The 20,062-nt window shown below is 36.2% G+C and overlaps 1 protein-coding gene across 2 annotated transcripts; it reads left to right on the forward strand.

Moving 5' to 3' along the window:
- The first annotated feature begins 11,220 nt into the window (after positions 1–11,220).
- LOC145070252 (late embryogenesis abundant domain-containing protein / LEA domain-containing protein) lies at positions 11,221–13,414 on the forward strand. Of its 2 annotated transcripts, none has more exons than XM_079017190.1 (2): positions 11,221–12,840; positions 12,915–13,034. In XM_079017190.1, exons 1-2 carry the CDS (start codon positions 11,317–11,319, stop codon positions 12,918–12,920), a joined length of 1,530 nt encoding a protein of 509 aa, XP_078873316.1. In that variant the 5' UTR covers positions 11,221–11,316; the 3' UTR covers positions 12,921–13,034. The 2 variants fall into 2 exon arrangements, with proteins under 2 accessions (XP_078873316.1, XP_078873315.1); XM_079017189.1 differs by having other exon boundaries at positions 11,222–12,840; positions 12,929–13,414.
- Positions 13,415–20,062: the final 6,648 nt, after the last annotated feature.

Here is a 20,062-nt window from a genome sequence, read left to right on the forward strand (position 1 = left end):
CTTTTTCTTTCTTCTCTCCTTTCTTTCGCAGCACGCAATCAGCTGTAAAGTGATTCGCACCATTGCAGTAGTGACAGTAAATTCCTGAATCACCTTTCAACTTCTTCTCTTCTTTCGCATCTTTTTGTTTCTCATCTGCTTTCTCCAGTTTCTTCCTCTCCTCCCCTCCAGTTCTTGTGACTGCATTTTTCACATCACTAGTCTTTCCTTTTGGATTAAAAGGATTTTTGAAAAACTTTTTAACTCTGTTATTTGAATAGAATGCCACAGCTTCATCATCAGAGTTCATCAAAAATCCTTCTTCATCTGAACCATCTTTTCATTAACATCAGTTTCTGATACCTTTGAAACAAGAGCCAAAGGACCTCCAATAACCTGTTTTGATTCTTCATACATTTCTGAAACCTAATTTTCATGTGTTTTCAGTTGATTGTAGAGATCATTCAATTTAGTTGTATCAAAACTCTGTTGATTCTTAATCATCATGCTCACACTTCGCCATTCCTTGCGAAGACCCATAATGAAAGTTAAATTGAACTCCATGAGAGACCTAGTGATTCCATACCTATTGCAGCGAAACATAAGCTCATTCAGACGATCATAGTAATTTTCAAGAGTTTCTGTATCCTTTTGTCTGAATTCCTTCAATTCAACTAGACATTGCTTCACAGAGTTGATCTTTGTCTTTTCGCTACCTTGATACTTCTCTTTCAGAGTATTCCAGATATCCTTGGCTGTTTTACAACTACGGATGTAATTGTAAACCACAGGAGGTAGAGCACCTCTTAGTTCCCTCGTGCACCTCTTTTCATTATTCTTCAATCGTTTTTCCTGATCAGCAACTTCAGTAGATGTTGTAGAAGGTCCAATTGGTTGAACATTAGCAGGAGCTTGCACTGTTCCATCGATACAATTCCAAAGTTCTTCATCAATTCCATTTAAGTAATCTTCCATTCTATCAGCCCACTGATCATAGTATTCTGGAATTAACATCGGAATTTTGGTTGAGGAACCAAGAAAGTGAGAAAAGGAAGTCATTGTATTCATGTTGAAGTTCGCCATTGATGAACAAAGAAATTTTCAGAAAGCTTGAAAAACTTGTTGAAATAGAGAATTTGATCAAATGAATTGATCACAAATCACTAATCGATTACTCGACTTAACAATTCAAACACAGAATCAATTCAAATCTGAAGATCAAAAGTGATTTTCAAAACCAAAATGCGCGGAAAATTTTGAGTAAAGTTGCAACTCAAAAAGCAAATGATTCTAACACGAAAATCAGATCAAAGCAGTTTGAATCAGGCTCTGATACCAATTGATGAGAATTGTTATCGAGATTTGAAAAAGCAAAGTTAGATTTGAGTGATTGAAGATTAAGAACACAAAGAGTAAATATTAATCAGATCTCATATTGATAAAGACTGATTACAAAATAAGCAGAAAAGAGATATCTGTTACGAAAACAACCTCTTCCTACTTCTAACCTCAGTCCCTATTTATAGGGAACATGAGTGTACAAAAAATATACTAAGTCTAGACATTTTCACTTTGCAAAACAGATGACTTAGTAAAATAACATAAAATGCGAAACTATACAATACACTATATTCGACTTTTACAATTTTATATCTAAATCTTCTCACTCTGGGGAGCTCCGGTCCTCTTTGTTAAGAAGAAGGACAGATCCTTTAGGATGCGTATCGATTATAGGGAACTGAATAAGCTTACTATCAAAAATCGCTACCCACTTCCATGAATCGACGATCTAATCGACCAGCTTCAAGGAGCAAACTACTTCTCTAAGATAGATCTGCGATCCGTATACCACCAACTCAAGGTCCGGGAAGAGCATATCCCCAAAACCTCTTTCCGAACTCGTTATGGACATTATGAATTTGTTGTAATGGCCTTCGGTCTAACGAATGGCCCTGATGAATCGAGTCTGCCGACCATTCCTCAACAACTTTGTCATTGTTTTCATCGATGATATCCTAGTCTATTCTCGAATCGAAGAGGAGCATATTCGACATCTACGGCATATCTTGGAAACCCTACGAACCGAAAAGTTATATGCAAAACTTTCTAAGTGCGAGTTCTGGCTACGTAGCGTAAACTTTTTAGGTCATGTTATCAATCAAGAAGGGATACATATAGACCCTTCTAAGATCAAAGCCATTGAAGGATGGGCAGTCCCAACGACACCCACATAAATTCGTTAATTTTTGGGTCTCAAAGGCTATTATAGAAGATTCATTCAGAACTTCTCCAAAACAGCCAAGCCACTTACCATGCTTACACAAAAGGGCATACCATTTGAATGGACAGAAAAGCAGGAGGTTGCCTTCCAAAACCTGAAACGAGTTGTCTGTATTGCATCAGTACTATCATTACCAGAGGGAACTGAGGACTTCGTAGTTTACTGCGATGCTTCGAATCAGGGTGTAGGTTGTGTACACATGCAGTGTGGGAAGGTGATAGCTTATGCATCCCGAAAACTAAAGACACATGAGGTGAATTATACCACCCGTGATCTCGAATTGGGAGCTATGGTCTTCGCCTTTAAGATTTGGAGGCACTACCTTTATGGTACAAAGTGCACCATCTTCACCGAACACAAGAGTCTCCAACACATTTTAAATCAAAAGGAGTTTAACAAGAGGCAGCGAAGATGGGTTGAGCTGCTAAACGATTATGAGTGCGAAATCAAGTACCACCCAGGCAAGGCTAACGTGGTAGCTGATGCCTTGAGTCAGAAAGAATACTCAAATCTTCGTGTGAAGACTCTTTCAATAACCATTCAATCCCATCTATCCTCGCAAATCAAAGCAACCCAGTTTGATGCCATGAAGACAGAAAACAGAACAAGCGAAGCGTTACGTTGAATGGAAAAGAACTTCGAAGTCAAGGAGGACAGAACGTATTATTTCATGAACCAAATTTGGGTCCCTAAACTTGGGGGATTCAGAGAGGTAGTCATGAATGAAGCCCATAAGACACGATACTCCATCCATCCGGGTTCAGATAAAATATACTTGGATATCAAGAAAAATTATTGGTGGCCTAACATGAAGGCAGAAATTGCCACTTACGTTAGCAAGTGCCTCACTTGCGCTAAAGTGAAGGTAAAATATCAGAAGCCCTCGGGACTATTACAACAACCGGTAATACCCGAGTGGAAATGGGAAAGGATTACCATGGACTTTGTGACCAAATTACCCAAGACAACAGATGGATTGAATACCATATGGGTAATAGTTGATAGGTTGACAAAATCCGCTCATTTCATGCCAATAAAGGAATCATACAAGATGGAAAGATTGATGAGAATCTACATCAAGGAAATCATGAGACTCCATGGAGTACCAATATCCATCATCTTAGATTGAGTTAGTAGATTCACTTCACGCTTTTGGCAATCGCTTCAGAAAGCTATGGGAACACAACTCGACATGAACACTGCCTACCACCCACAAACCGATGGTCAAAGTGATAGAACCATTCAAACGCTTGAAGATATGCTTTGCACATGTGTGATAGACTTTGGAAGGTCATGGGATACCCACTTTCCTTAAACTGAGTTTACGTACAATAATAGTTACCACGCAAGCATCAAAGTTGATCCTTTTGAAGCATTATATGGGCGTAAATGTAGATCACCGTTGTGTTGGGCTGAGGTAGGTGACACTCAGCTAGCAAGAGGACAGAAACCAAACAATGCATTAACAGGGCCAGAAATCATACGTGAAATGACAAAGAAGATAGTTCAAATCAGAGCTCGACTTCAAGCATCACGAGACCGAAAGAAGCGCTACGCTGATAAAATGTGAAAGCCCTTGGAATTTTGAGTCGGGGATCAGGTGTTGCTAAAAGTCTCTTCTTGGAAAGGAGTGATTTGTTTTGGGAAACAGGGTACGTTGGACCATTCGAGATGCTTGCCCGAATCGGTCCAGTGGCTTATAGACTGCAACTACCTGCCGAACTCAGCAGTGTACACCCCGTGTTCTATGTTCCCAATTTGAAGAAGTGCTTATCCGACGAAACACTCGTCATCCTATTGGATGAAATCGAAATCAACGAGAATCTCTTGTTCATCGAGGAACCAGTTGCAATCATAGACAGGGAAGTGAAGCATACTAAGCAAAGTCGCCTTCTGATTATGAAAGTTCGGTGGAATGCAAAACATGGACCGAAATTCACATGGGAATGCGAAGACCAGAGGAAGCAAAAGTACCCTCACCTATTCTCGCATTCTCAAATCTAGCTTCAAAAAGAATTTCGGGACGAAATTCCCTCTAACAGGGGGATGATGTCGCAACTAGAAATTCTAAGGTTTTGTAAACATTAACAAGAGTACCATTTGTGACTAAAACTTGAAAGTATGCATGATGTTTATTAAATGACAACAAAATTCCATCAAACAGTTTATTTAAACACTTCAAATTTTTCAACAAAAGATTGGAAACCCTAAAAATCCTGGTTTAAGTCCATTATGGACTAGGATTTCCTTATTGGGCCTAACAGATCAATAAGCTTCCAATTTGACTATTTTGGCCTTCGGACCCTTCAATGGGCTCTAATTGGACCCACTTTCATAAAAATTAACATTTTGGGCCATAACGAATCCAAAATGAATTGGTTTACCTTAATAGGCCTTATTGGACCATAACAAACCCAATAAGCCCTAATGGGCCATAAAACTCATTCTTTTATGCAAATTGGGCCATAAACCCTCTTAAGGGCCCAATAGGACAAAAACCATCAATTTGGGCTTCACATTATGGAACTCAAGCACTAAAGGCCCAAATCCTTTCTCTTCCCTCTCCCTCTTGGCCCAAATAAAAAAAAGAATAAAAAGTGTTGACTTTTATGTGCCACCTTCTTATTATACACCAAATAAACATGCATGGTCCAACATAAATCAACAATTGTCATTTCAATCCTTTCTCTCCTCTCCTCTTTCTTCTTATTTACGGCCGAAGGAAGGAACACACACACACATTATACAAACTCTCTCCATTACTCTCAATGATCATATTCCTTCTTCTTTCAAAGGAATCTCGAAAATTTAGCTTGGATTCAAGGATCTTCATCAAGTGTTGTCAATATTTTGTAAATTTTATCAAACACAAACATCTTCTTCCCTTACAACACCTCAAACTCTTTCTTACAAAGCTTTATTCCATGAACACCTTAGAAGCATCTTAAGTTCGAAATCAACTCGAGGAGGCTTGCTAGGACCAAAAATCTTCTTCACATCTTCTTCAAAACCGAGACAACTAAGTAAGGTGAGTTCATACCCCCTTGTTTTTGGCTTTTACTTGTTTTTTGGAGGGAGAATACAAGTATTATGTGATGATCTATGTGTGTTTGCATGCTATATGTGATTTCTTTAGTTTTTGGTTGTGATAATATGTAATATTTGTTATATTTCGTGATCTATAGCAAAAAGGGTGAAAGAATCATAAACAAAAACATAATAAACAACATACATCATAAATCTAAGAGTCCTTAAGTTTAAAAAGTGAAAACTAAACCAAAAGAACCTTACAAGTGTCATTTTTGCAAAAATAACAAAGATTGGGTATAAATTGTAAATTGTCGGTTTTATGAGGGTTATAAGTTGCTTATTTGTATAAAATCTGATTTTTATGAAAATAAACCTTTTCAAAGGGTCAAAAACATAAATTTTAGCTTAATGGGCTTAGAAGTGGGCCTAATGGATTTTGGGCCCAAGGTTGCGAAAAAAATGAGGTTTTGAGGGGCTAAATTGGAAAATTTAACAAACTATGGGTCTAAAATGTAAATAAACTTTTTAGGGGTTAAATATGAGTTTATTACCAAATTTGGACTAAAAATGCAAAGTTTTTGATTTTGGGGTCAAAACTGTAATACTTACGGAATTTGGGTCAAAAATGTAAACTTTTTACAAATGAAGGTTCGGAATGACGAATGCAATAGTTTTGGGCTAAAATTTCTATTCGAATAAAGTTTGGGTGGAAAATGTCCAGAAAAATGGTTTAAGGACTAAAAATGAAAACTTTCACAAAAAGGGACTAAAAGTGCCATTTTATAGAAAAAGGGACCACAATTGGCAATCTAAATGTTTTTGGGCCAAATAAACAATTATAAACATTTGGGTTATAAATATCAAGTTTATAATGCATGATTGTAAAATATATATATATATATATATATATATATATATATATATATATATATATAAAGCTTCGTTATAATTCGAACGTTAAGTTCTCCTTTTTAAAACATTGTGAATAAACATTTAGTAAACAACAAAATATCAACAATACGAACTTAAAATCGATAAAACATAAGCGATTCAATGGTTGGACTCAAATACCTTCCTTTCGTGTTATTAGGCCTTTGTGGCCCAATATCATGATTTTTGGGTCCAACATAAATGCACATGTTTATTGGGTCTCAGGTGACCCAATTACATGCCTAATGGATCCTCAATGACTTTTACATGCTATTGGACCGTAGTGGCCCATTTGCATTGCTAGTAAGGTCCAAAGAAATCATATGCGTGATGGGCTAACGTGTTCTTCGCATACTCGAGTGCCTTTAATAACATACATGATTAGTAGGGCCCCGTAGTCCTCTTCTCTTCGTCTGTTAGGCTTACCTTCTATTCAAGTAAACAAAAATAAGGTCGTTAACCAAGGTTATTCAATTTCATTTGGATTTAGTGAGTAATAACGGGCGACACTAATAAGTGTCGGTCGTAGTCTATAGTTATAATCAAAGTCTCCTAGAGGGAGAGCGAGAGTTTGTGTATAGATCTATACGGGGGTGACTCCTCCACACCTATGATGTTCGCTACAGTTAGACTCGATCAGTCTAGGGTGACAAAATCTTAATTCAATAACGGCATTCACAAGAATGCCAAGACAGACGAAATAGTCATTATTATGCATGGTTATAACGAATCACATAGAGATCCAATACCATCTAAGTAATCATGGGAAATCATATTCATTCGTTGTGACGATACTATAATACAAAACTATCATACTATTTTATCGGAAAACATCGGGTTTTCCGGGGAAACAACATTATTCACTTACACTTTCAATACAAGAATTTATTGTGAGAAACATATCACTTTTTCACGTTTTGAAATCATTCACGCATATACTTATGGATCTTCAAACCTATTGTATAAACAATTCCTGTTTTAGAAAATATCGAATTTTCTGGGTTTTACCAGCTATACAAAACATTTTCATATCAAAACTGCTTATGAAGTCACCAACATTATATATGTTGACCATTTTCAAAATAACTTGTATTCTCAGGTAACAAATAAGTTGAATAAAATTTCCAAGTGTGTTTGGATGTTATGTTTTGTGACTCTCAAACAATTTTTGCTATGGATATGTAATATTTAGACAATGTACTTGATGTGAACAAGGTCAGTTGAAAAGTATTAATGCATGGTGATGTTTATGTTATATTTCATGTATATTCATTGTGATGATATTTCAATTTAAGTCACACGAGTCCTCGAAAGTTTACGCCATCTGGTTCGGGGGTGTGACAGTGAGAATGGAGAGAAATATTATGGCCAGTTAGAAGAGATTATGGAGGTGCAATATCCATATGATTATTCAAATGTAATATTTCGGTGCAAGTGGTTCGATACGTGAGATATTCCTGATGATAATTTCATAAGTATCAACACAGAAAAAGAAGCGTACCAAGATGATCAACTCATATATGCTTCGCAAGCCAAACAAGTGTTCTACATCCGTGAGCCTGTTAATCATCTAAGAAACCAAAACAATAACCCTCATTGTGTCGTCGAGCATGTTAATCATCGAAATATTTGGGATCTACCATCCGACAATGCTCGTGTCCAAAATGCTTACAGTGACTCTGTCCAAGATGTCGACAATGTGGAGGCCGAAAATGTTGACATAGTTCAAAACAACTCTTCATCTAGAGCTAGACTTTTTATCAACTTCTCACAATACTTTCAAAACAATGTTGATGAAGCTCAAAAAATGCTAATTATGACAATGAAGACGAGACTGAAGTACCCTTGCCAACGGGTAGAATCGATAATGTTTCCGATGAAGAGACTGATTATGATGATGACAATTCTGATTATGATACTGATGAAGAAAACATTGAAGTATATGATGAAGATTCTGATTAAAAAAATCAAATGTTTTTTTGTATAGAAACTTTATTTGAAATGTACCTTTAATTCATATAGTTTGTCTAACTTTTATTTATGTTGTTTGTCTATATTGTATATCTTACAATTTCGCAGAGTAACTAACTTTTATTCATATTGTATTTCTATATTATACATCTTGTAATTTATAGGCTACAGATGAGGTTTACTTGGGCGATACACTTGGCCATGATGGCCGATGTTATGGGGCTTGGACATGGAGGTGATGGAGTCGGGGATCCACCACCTCCGGTAGGCTTTGGTCGTGGTCAGCACGAATAGGATGGTGAGTTTTATTATGATATATTTATTAACTATTTTTATTATTTTTTAATAAGTTATCATGACTAATATCTTTAATTGTATTTTTTCAGCCGAGCTTCCAAAAAAAAAAGGAGCATGTCAAAAAATATCGAGCTGCGAAAGTTGATACGGGAAAACAAGGGAAAGCCCGTGCATTTGGATTTCGACAGTGAGATCACATATTCCCATGTCAGGAAGCGTAGTAATTGGTTCACACATGAAATATGGAGGTATTTGTGGAACAACGTCCCTTTCAACATATCTGGTTGGGACAATGTTTCCCCCGTCATAAGGAACACAACAGTTATGCATTTAAAGGTAACTTGGATACAATTTTAAGTTTGTTATTTAATTAACTAAATTTTTTGTATTTTGCAGAATAAATTTGATTTGGATAAGGTTAACATGGATCCGGAGCGTGCTCAATTATTGCGGAGCATTGATTCGAGTCTTGCAAAAGTTTACAGAGGCCGAAAAAGTAAAGCTCATTCTTATTTTAAGGAAATCGGGGGACCTGCAGATATCACAGCCGTATTAAACAACCCCCTCCCCCCCAAGGGTATGTCACATGAAAATTGGGCGAAGGCAGTCATACATTTTCAAAGGCCAGAATTTTTAAGGCGTTCGGCGTCAAACACAAAATGCCATGCAAAGTAAGTTATGATATAGTTAATTATTTATTTAAAGTATAAGTAATCTAATTTTTAATGTTAAATAGGATATTAGTTGAATCAAAGTTTTTCGTAAGGCTAATTCGAATCGCCAAGGGGTATCTTATAGTCCTGCGGTCGAACAACAATACGTAAGTGGTTAATTTGTATTTTCATATAAGTGTTTATATTGTCAAGCGTATTTAGTAATCTAATTTTTATGATTTTTATTATTTTTTAAAAATACAGAATGTTTTACTCGAGGAGATCAACCAATGAACCCAAGCTACTTCTGAAGCAAGCGGTCTAACACCAACTGATATAAAAAACTGTTTTGAAATAATATTGGGTGTTCGACGCGGACATATCAGAGACATGGGGCGTAAACCCCCTACCGTTGTGTCCATGTACGATCAGGAACAACCAGTAATACAAGAACAACCGCAATCACAGGTAATTGTTAATTATGATTTGATAAGTTGATATTTTGTAGTTTGGTAATTTTTGGAAATACAATGCTATAATGGAAAGTAGAATGCTATAATGATATGTTGGTAATGATTTGATATGTTGATAATATACAATGCTATAATGGAAAGTAGAATGCTATAATGATATGTTGGTTATGGTTTGATATGTTGATATTTTGTAGTTTGGTAATTTTTGGAAAATACAATACTATAATGGAAAGTAGAATGGTATAATGATATGTTGGTTATGGTTTGATATAATGAAAAGTAGATGTATGTTTAAGTGCATTTGATATGTTGATATTTTGTAGAATCGTATAATTATAATGCTATTATCATATGTTGGTAATATATTTTGTTTTTTTATAGATGGAAATGTTGCAAACAATACTAAAGGACCCGACCTGTTCTGCAGCATTGAAAGAGTGGTTTCGCTCATTGTCGCCACCAAATAATGAAGGAAATGATGAGGACGAGTAGTTACTTTAAGATTTTATGAAATTTTTTGTAATTTGAAAGAATACTTTAGAATGTGGTATAGATTAATATTTTGGATTGGTTGTGTATGGATTAATATTTTTAATTGGTTGTCTATGGATTAATATTTCTATTAAAAGTTATCAGATTTTATAAATGCTATATTGTTTTTTTATATAAATTTAATGTTAAATAAATAAATAAAATAAAATAAAATAATAATAATAAAAAAAACCAAAATTGTTTTTGTGGCGACATAAATGTATTAGAGGCGACATACATGTATTAGCGGCTACATGTCAATAGCGGCGACGATCAACCTTTAGCGACGACCAGAAACGTATTAGCGACGAAGCATTACCGGCGACACATTTGCGGCGACGCGTTGCTGCTAAAGGTATTAGCGACGACAGACGTCGCCGCTGTTGCCCAATCTTCTTGTAGTGTAGGATCTTAGTAACGGGATCCAATCCGAATAACTTGATTTTTTTTTTTGTAAATGATTTTTTACCACTTTATCTCTATTATGTTTTAGGAATTTACCGTTTATTATTTTGTGTTCTGACTTAAAACTAATATTTTAAACTTTTTATAATTTTTAACAGAAAATTGAAAGTTTGAAATATTTTTATGTTTTAAAGTTATAAATTAAATTTATGATTTATTTTGTGGGATGTTAGCATGCGATCAGCGATCTTACGATTCTAAACTTGCAAACCTAAAACAATGCTAGATAAGATCCCCTCTTGACACAATTGTTTAAAGTACACAATTTATTTATTCTTAAGTATGTATAGAAGTTTCGACGAGACTTTTCTTTTACTTACATATGATATAATCATATGAGTTTGAACCCCATTGGACCTGCCGAATTCCAGTATACAACAATACGAAACAAAGTGAAAGGATTTGATCAAAAGTCTTTAGAAACTTGCTGATAAAATTCGTGTCCTGAGACCTAAGATGATGCACGTTTATCCACGTCTACGTGTACCACCATTCGCTAACTCAGACCACCGTCCATTTGCTGACTCGCCCCTACCATTTCCCCTTGACCTCCACGTGTTGCTCTATCTTCTTTTATCAATATCCTTAAAACCGCTACCTATGTCCTTTAAATTCCCCATCCCATTTTCTGCGAATTCATACACCTTCCGTATACATCACACACGAAAATCTCATCCAACATTCACTAGAAAAGAAACGTGAAATCATGGCTTCAGATCAGCTAAGGAGGGAGAACAAAACCGGTGATCGAGAGATTCATGTCGAAAAAGACAAGGTCCCGAAAATGGCTAGTCATTTCGAGTCGCTCACTGTGAAAGATACCGGTGACGCCGTGGTATCCCACCACGTCATCGGAACCATGGGTGGTAAAGATGATGAAATGCATGGTCAAAGCAAAACGCAGAAAGATATGACACAAGGTACTACTACCATGAAAAGCAGGGAACATAGCAAATTGGGGGAGGCTCATAAGCAAAGTGGTGACGTACAAGAGCAATACAAAGGGCCTTCGCTTGAAGACATCTCGAAGCTTAGAGGAACTGCACAACAGAACTCCATGGAAGCCATTAGAGCCGCCGAGGAACGACACCAGAAGGCGAAAGAGATGGGCGCCTCTCAAGGCGAAAATGTGACTCAGTCAGCAAGCCGGCCAAAAGGTCAGCAATCGAAAGTGAGTGCAACTCACACCGGTCACAAGGGTCAGCAAACCAGTGAGCAGACTAAAAATAGCGTTTCTGGTGTAACCCAAACAGCATCGGGAAAGGGTGCGAAGGCTACAGATTACACCCTTGAAAAGGGACGACAAACTGGTGAGCAGGCAAGAGAGAGAGTTTCTGGTGCAACACAGACCGCAGCTGAGAAGGCTGCGAGGGCAAAAGATTACGCCGTCGAGAAGGGACAACAAACTGGTCAGCAAGCAAAGCAGAGCCTAACTTCCGCCACTCAAACGGTTGGAGAGAAGGCCGCAAGAGCCAAAGATTACACTCTCGAGAAAGGTCAACAAACCGGTCAGCAGGCAAAGCAGAGCCTTACTTCCGCCGCTCAAACTGCCGCTGAGAAGGCTGCAAGAGCCAAAGACTACACTCTCGAAAAAGGTCAACAAACCGGTCAGCAGGCAAAGCAGAGTCTTACATACGCCGCACAAACCGCCGCCGAGAAGGCTGCAAGAGCCAAAGATTACACTCTCGAGAAAGGTCAGCAAACCGGTCAGCAGGCAAAAGAGAGTCTTTCAGCAGCCACTCAAACCGCAATGGAGAAGGCGGCGATGGCAAAAGATTACACTGTAGAGAAGTCTGTTCAGGCCAAAGACGTAGTTGCAGAAAAGACAACCGGAATAACGGATACGGCAGTGGATGTGAGCAAGAAAGGGGCAAGTTACGTCGGAGAAAAAGCTGTGGCAGCTAAAGACGTTGCATTAGAAACAGGGAAGACAACAGCCGGGTACGTAGGCAAGGTGGCGGGTGTGGTGAAAGACAAGGCAGTGGTAGCGGGGTGGAGTGCTGCGGAGCTTGCCGGTGATACAGCGGTGGGTGTGACTAAGACGGTGGCAAATGTGACCGCCGGAGTAGCTGGTTTCGCCGGCGATACAGCAGTAGCGACGAAGGATGTGGTGGTTAAAGTGGGGACGAAAACGAAGGACATGGTGGTGGGAGCTGAGGAGAATGTAAAAGACTATGCTGCGAAGAAGAAATCCGAAAAGCTGAGAGAATTAGAAGCCAAAAACGCCAAGGTAAGTCGTTTTCTCTTCTTCTAATTCGTTTCATTTATTCATTATATATTTAGGTTTTCTTAGGATATTTCCAGTTGTGACTCTATAGGATGAAGGTGAATTTGGTGGACTGAGAAACGAGAGCGAGAGTGTAGGGGAGATGGCATCGGATTTCATGAATCAAGGGACAGAGACCAACAAAGGGTACGATGAACAGGGTGGATATGAACAAAGTTTTGAGCATGAAGGAATGGAAGAAGGTGGTTTCGAGAAGCAAAGTGGTGGTGGTGGTGGTGGTGCGGCGGCCGGAGGTGTGATGAGGGTGATCGGCGAGACATTGGTGGAAATAGGACAGAATACGAAAGAGATGCTGGTTGGGCAAGGTGATTACAAGGGAGAGCAGCAAATTGGTGAAGGAGGTGGTAAGAACAGAAGGCAGTGAAGTGGTGGTGTAATGTTGATGTAGACGAAGATGCATGTGTTTTCATGTTTTATGTTTGTAATGTAAATGCCACACGTTCTTTGTGGAAATAATTGGTGTACGAACATGTGTTTTTTTTTTGTTCGCTCTTGTCTTTTTTTCTCTGCAAAGTATTGTCAAACGTATAGTATAATTAATACACCTTAAGATGGCGATTCAAACAATGGCCGACAACTAAGGGCATCTACAATTCATTATACACGACAATGGCCGACAACGAAGGGCATCTACAATCCATTAAACTCTATGGCGATTCAAAATAACGACAATGACGCATATACAGTCCATTAAACTCTATATACAACAATGGACGACACCTATGAATAATAGATCTATATGCAATCCATTAAACTCATTAAACTCTATTATACATTGTATTATTAAACACATATACAACATCTAAATACTTATTTAATTCTAATTACCGTTTTATTCTCTTTATTAACTATTCAGTGATCATTAAACTTTTCGATTCAATTCTATTCCATATCATCACCTAAAGACAGAATGATATTCGATCCTGATTATCATGTTATTCAACTTTTATACTACTTGTATTATTGTTGAGGCTCTTTTCATTTTGCTTTTATTATCATCCTATTCAACTATTATCGTTGATTATCATCCTATTCAATTTTTATAACTTTTATACTATTTGCATGTTGATGTTCTTTTCATTCTGCTCTTATTGCTCTTTATTTGATCCTGATTATCATCCTATTTAATTTTTATACTACTTGTATTGTTCATGTTCTAAGATTGTGGATGTGAGATATTGTTTTATGAGTAACAAAGATTTAGGAACTTGCATTGTTCATATTCTAAGATTGTGGATGTGAGATATTGTTTTATGAGTAACAAAGATTTAGGAAAAGAGATTTGGTTGCCAAAGAATAAATTGGTTCCATTTGTAACTCAAAAGATGATTATTAAAATAATATAATGAAAAATAATGAAAACAGTGTTACACTCCCATATTACATACGGCGTTGGAGTTTTGTGCATGAGTGTGGTGAATTTTTAAAAATTTAGAATTCCCTTGTACTTCAAAATATATTTTTCAAAACATAGTAAGAATTGATTTTAATTGTGGTCCCAGCTAATTTATATAGAAACAACAAATTTAATTTTTCACAACTGCATCATTGTTTATCATTTCTCTAAGTACCGGGTGGGTGTTATAAGTTATATCATCCGACACTTGCCACCTCATAAGGCCAATACAACGCTACTATACAATAAATAAAAATTGAGATGGTGTTCATATATTATAAAATGTTAATTAATTAAGAGGTAGAGAAAGAAAGATTTGGTTGGTTCAGTTTTCCGTTGGTAGTTTGTTGTCGTTACCACAAGATTTGCTTTGACAAAGGCGCACTCATTCTTTTTTGATTTTGTCTCTGGGTGGCCGGCTTCCTCGAAGTGAAGGCCGTTACACAGTAATGTTTTAAAAAATGGGCTGCCCCTCTAGCCTCTGTGAAGATTGGTGGTAGTGTTTTTGAGGTAACTACATTGATGTTATGATCGTGCCACACTATAACCGGGGCGAAGTCGATAATTTTTTTAGGGTGTTCATCTTAAATTATCAAATATCCAAAAACTACAAAGACATATAAATTATCAAACATCCACAAACTGAAAACATATATAGATTACAAATTCGCTAAGATCGTTGGACACAACATCTGCAAACCTCTTTTTCAATATAAGCAACCAAGTTATCATTCATCCATTGATCATCCATTTTATTGTGTATCCTGTTCTTCACAATCTTCATAACGAAAAACGATATTTCGATTGTTGTTAAAACCGGTAACATCAATGTTAATTTGATGAGCATGAAAACCATAAAGAACACTTTATCTCTTTTGTTTCAACTATCTTCTTTGCAAGATCCCTAATCTCATTTAGATTCAATAACTCTGACGAATTCAACATATCAAGAATATAAGTTTCCAGTTGATCATCAAGTATCTGTTGGGTTTTGGCCATTAGAACATCATATGTGCTCATGCAAACCCTAATGCTTGGATCTAGGTTTCTCTATTGTACATGCAATTCATCCAAGACTTTAAACCCTAGATCTAGCATTCAATTAATCATATTAACTTATGAATGGGGTCTTAGATCATACCTTGATTGTTCTGTAGCAATAAAAATCTCAAATCCTCCTTATAATGACTTTAGAAAGCTTAGAGTCACAAATGTCACTCCTCTAATGGTTCACAAACACCAAGAGCAAGAGGATGAAGAATAAGGATAGTGGAGGCTGCCCAAAACGTGTGGAAACCCTAAGGAACAAGTTCACCACGTTTTTGAGTCTCAAGGGTCCTTTAAATAGTGAGGCTATTATGGTTATCTAACAAGGAAACCCTAATTTGGATGCTTAGGCCCTAAGCAACCCATGGACTCCCTCCTTAGAGGCCTAGGACGATTTCTAATGGGTTTCCCCATAGAATTCATCCACCCCTCTAATATGGAGTCCATTAGCCCAATATTCAACTATCACATAATTGACAGTTCTAGTCCCTTAAGTCTAATTAATGGCTTTTAGCCACAAACTTAATTCTTATTAATTCTTGACTAATATTAATTAAACAATATGATTTCCCCTTTAATATATTATTCTCATAATATATTTATAAATCATAATTAATCCTCTCTCTCCATAATTCATCCTATCAAGTTGCTTTGGTGAAGGCAAACCAAAAGGACCATGCACCATCGGGTCAAGTACATATCAAAATATTTATGGACTTAGACACTAATCCAACAGTCTCCCACTTGGATAAGTCTAATAACTATTATGCGTATGACTTCAGATCCTGATCTGCAATCGTAGCTTTCAAAAGTCGCTGTCAACTCTGATCTTATCAGATACGCGTGTCCTTTAGATAAGAGATCATATATTCCTCCATTTTAGATATCGTATGAGACATGAACTTAATCATTCTCACTATACTATTTCCCGACTTCCGATTTATGACAACTGACAACAGACTACAATTGAACACATCAAATTAGTCCCGGCTTGGCCAAGCGCTTAGGTGCCATCACTAAATCATTGAGGGGCCCAAAGATATCGCTTTTATCCTACTTTGGATAAAAGGAACGGATAAACTTTGACTCAATGCTCGCTTGCACTCACTTACCGAATCACACACAACAATATGTTTTATAACACCAAGTTACTGGTGCGTTTACATATTATCAATGTGCAACCGACTCGCAAGATACAACTCACACATCTTGGTTTCAAGAATATAAGATGTTATCGTCTCACCAATCACTTGTGACAAAATCCATGAAGTGATCCAACTGAGCGTGGGTTTAATCCAATGCTCAAATCATATTCATAAGCACTCATGAACGTTGCAGCAAACATTTGCTTATGTCTAATACTCTTTAGACAATCCACACACCAATTCACGACAGTCTTCATTCATATCTACTTCCAACATATAACGATTGTGGCCCGTTCGAATAATTTGACTGTTTTGAACCAATTAAATTATTCAGGAAGTCAAAACATGAAAAGTGAAACACAAGAATAATACTAATCCCATATGGCCTCAAACCTTTGAGTATAAACAAAACACATTTTATTTATCACCATATCGATTACTCATTATTTGTTGTTTCGGTTAATCAACTTCTTACTTGAATTATTACTACACTTGTCCCATGCTCTTAGCATGCATATAATGTTTACCTACGGTTCTTACTTTGTGAAATAGATCAAATGAAAACATTTCCAATCATACTTATTTCACAACTCCTAATCCTTTTCACAAGTGAAATAATATCAAATTCTTGCCACTTATAGAATATGCTAGATTCTAACATTTTATGCAATGATCCTTTCGTAATGTCATAGCACAAAAGTCACAATGACTATTGCCAATGAAATTACAAAGTCCTCTATTTGAGATTGTTACAATACAATTCCATAAACGTGATCTCTCTCACTCAAAGTACATTCCTTTGAACATCCTTTAGCATAAAATTTCTAATCTAGACATAGACTCTCAATATCCAACTCCCAACATGGAACCATTTCCATATTTGCCATATGACAACTCATTCTTAATAGAATCTTTTCTATTCATAATAATGTCAATATGGTCCATCCAATACTATATTTCCAATTACTCACAAGCGACCAATCCTCAGCGAGCTTTGGATCGTCCTTTGATATTTGTTTAATTATCTTAGTCAAAATCAATTCTTGTCCTTTTTCCCTCTAAATGTGCTAGACATTTGGAAAATTTTAGAATGGTTAAATATTGTAGCATTTGTAATCAATCCTATACCCGAAGCATATGGGACACGATGCATAATGTCTTACATAAAGATCTGATACTTTATCAATCTTCTGCCATAATATTTTATGTGTCACGTTGTCACAATTCGAACTATGCCATACACATAATCGAAATTTGAGAACACACTATGTATCCTTGACTAAATTTATTAACATTCCACAACCTAAGCCTTTAGATTTGAAATGAAGCATAACATTCTCTCCCTTAATTATAGCAAAACAACATTTCAACCCTTACGACTTTGCAAAGTATAACTCTTGTTTTCTATAATTAATATTGCTAACTTGCAATACTTGCCATAATAATCATACATGAACAGCATTTATTCTCCCACTATGATGATTATTATCACATAAGCATAACTCTTATGCTCCCACTAGCTTTGACATGTATTCAGAAAACAGCTTAACTTCCAGAAAAACAATACCTATTGAATTTCTTAAGTTCATATTTCTTAATATTTAATGTTTTGATAATCCTTTATCTAAGCTTATACGCCTTTGCCTTAGATAGCTTATATGTGTGTCTAAACAATTCAGACTAATTGCCAAATCTCACAATTCGAATTATGGAAAGGGATACCGTAAGCATAATTGAATTCGAAAATCTAATTTTCACAATCACTATCTTCTTAAAATCTTTCTTAGTGAAAGCATTTCCTCGCAGTCATCTTCATGAAGGAGGGAATCTTATGACACTTAGATTTTAATGGTGTATGTGTTCCTATCCATGTGAATTTGTCAAAAACCAAAGTTTGCGACAAATCCAAACTCATATGGACCGAACTTTCTCAATCTTGATTTCTTGCCTTATGGCAACACGAGTGCTCACCATGTCTTCCAAGTAGTTAAGCAGCTCACCCTTTCCTATCAATGTACTTTTCATTGATTAAGGTTCTTACCTTTTATGCATTCAAATGAGAACTCATAGAACTCATATGCATAATTAACCCGATTGGAACGGCACAGAAACAAGATAGTGTCAACACGATAGGTTGTAAACCTCAAGTCGAGTGCTAGTGATGATTGATAAGGTTTATTTTGATTTGTTCTTGAAACCTTTCAAGACCATTAAGACTCCCACTGACTCCTTGACATATAAGATTCTCTTGTCAATAAACATTTCTTGACAAACAAATATTCAAGAGTTAGTGTAGCTTTTATCAAGATGAAACACTTCATAAATTGGCCCTAGTTGGTCTTTGTCTTATCCAAGACATCACAACTTTCCAATTTCAAATGTGCAAGAATAAGAAAACCTTTTCAAATTCCACATTTTATGAATGCTATAAACCTTCTTAAGACTTGTCACTCAATGTTACAATCTTAACTCTAAGACTTGTTTTGGAACGAAGTATGATTGACTTTTGATTCAACCATTTCTTCAATTCTTGATTCCTCTTCTCAGACATACAATTGCACTAAGACTCACTTAGAGGATCAATTGAGATATGGTTCTTAATCACTAAGACCTATCATAAAACATAATAAAAGGTACTCTCCCTTCTTCTTAGAATAGAGAAACTTTTATCTTTCTGCCTACTTGATTCTTCTTATTCGTTCTGCTATTGATTTAAACCTTTTCAATCAATTTAGAATTAGACTTAATCTTATAAGTATAATCATATTTACTAAACCTTTAGTAAATCATGATGAATATCTTTGTTACTCTTGTGGTGTACTTGATCAACATACAACTTTGTGTACCCGATCTCCTAGTCCTTCACTTGACACTTTGTCAACGAATTAGTCTAATTTCCAAATATGAAATTTCTCATTCATCGTGCAACCAAGTTGCATGATTCCAAATTTCTGTCCAATTGAAACTTGGGCGATGAGAAACTTTCCTTATTTGGTAAATTCTCGACATTTCCACAAATAACATAATTAAGAATCAAATCCATTATTGTTAATAATAGAAATATTCAAACATCAATTTTTCATACACGTCATTGCAAGGATAATATAAAATCAAAATTTATTTTATTGCGGAAAAATTTGTCCTTACAATGCAATTCAATTGAAAAACTATGTTAATACATATTTCTTAGCAATCTTATTCTAACTCCAAGTAGTAGCTTAAGAATCTAATCTTTAAGTAATGCGATCGAAATCCATTTCTTCACGATTAGATTTTCCTTAAGTTTCCTTTCCTTTCTTCGATCCTACAAAACATCGAAATGTAATCTTATCACATCATGTATTAAGAATCTAGAATAGGAACTTAAAAGAGCTAGTTAATGGATTTTACCTAAAGCAGAGCCATACGTTTTGACTCTCCCATCTCTTAGATCTCTTAGGTAAATAGGGCAGCTTCGTCTCCAATGCCCCTTCTCTTGGCAATAAAATCAAATTGACTCTTTTGGAACAACACACGGAACTACTTCTGACTTTGCCTTTCTCTTATGATCAAACTTTTCGATCATGACATGCCTGTC

This window comes from Lactuca serriola, chromosome 8 (genome assembly GCF_051521515.1).
Source record: "Lactuca serriola cultivar US96UC23 chromosome 8, Lser_US96UC23_V15, whole genome shotgun sequence".
Classification (NCBI taxonomy): domain Eukaryota; kingdom Viridiplantae; phylum Streptophyta; class Magnoliopsida; order Asterales; family Asteraceae; genus Lactuca; species Lactuca serriola.

Excerpts from the sequence above, each read along its gene's own strand:
- LOC145070252 (XM_079017189.1), top strand. The coding sequence starts at position 11,317 with ATGGCTTCAGATCAGCTAAGGAGGGAGAACAAAACCGGTGATCGAGAG. Across the intron at positions 12,841-12,928 it reads TAGAAGCCAAAAACGCCAAG|GATGAAGGTGAATTTGGTGG; the intron begins GTAAGTCGTTTT and ends GTGACTCTATAG.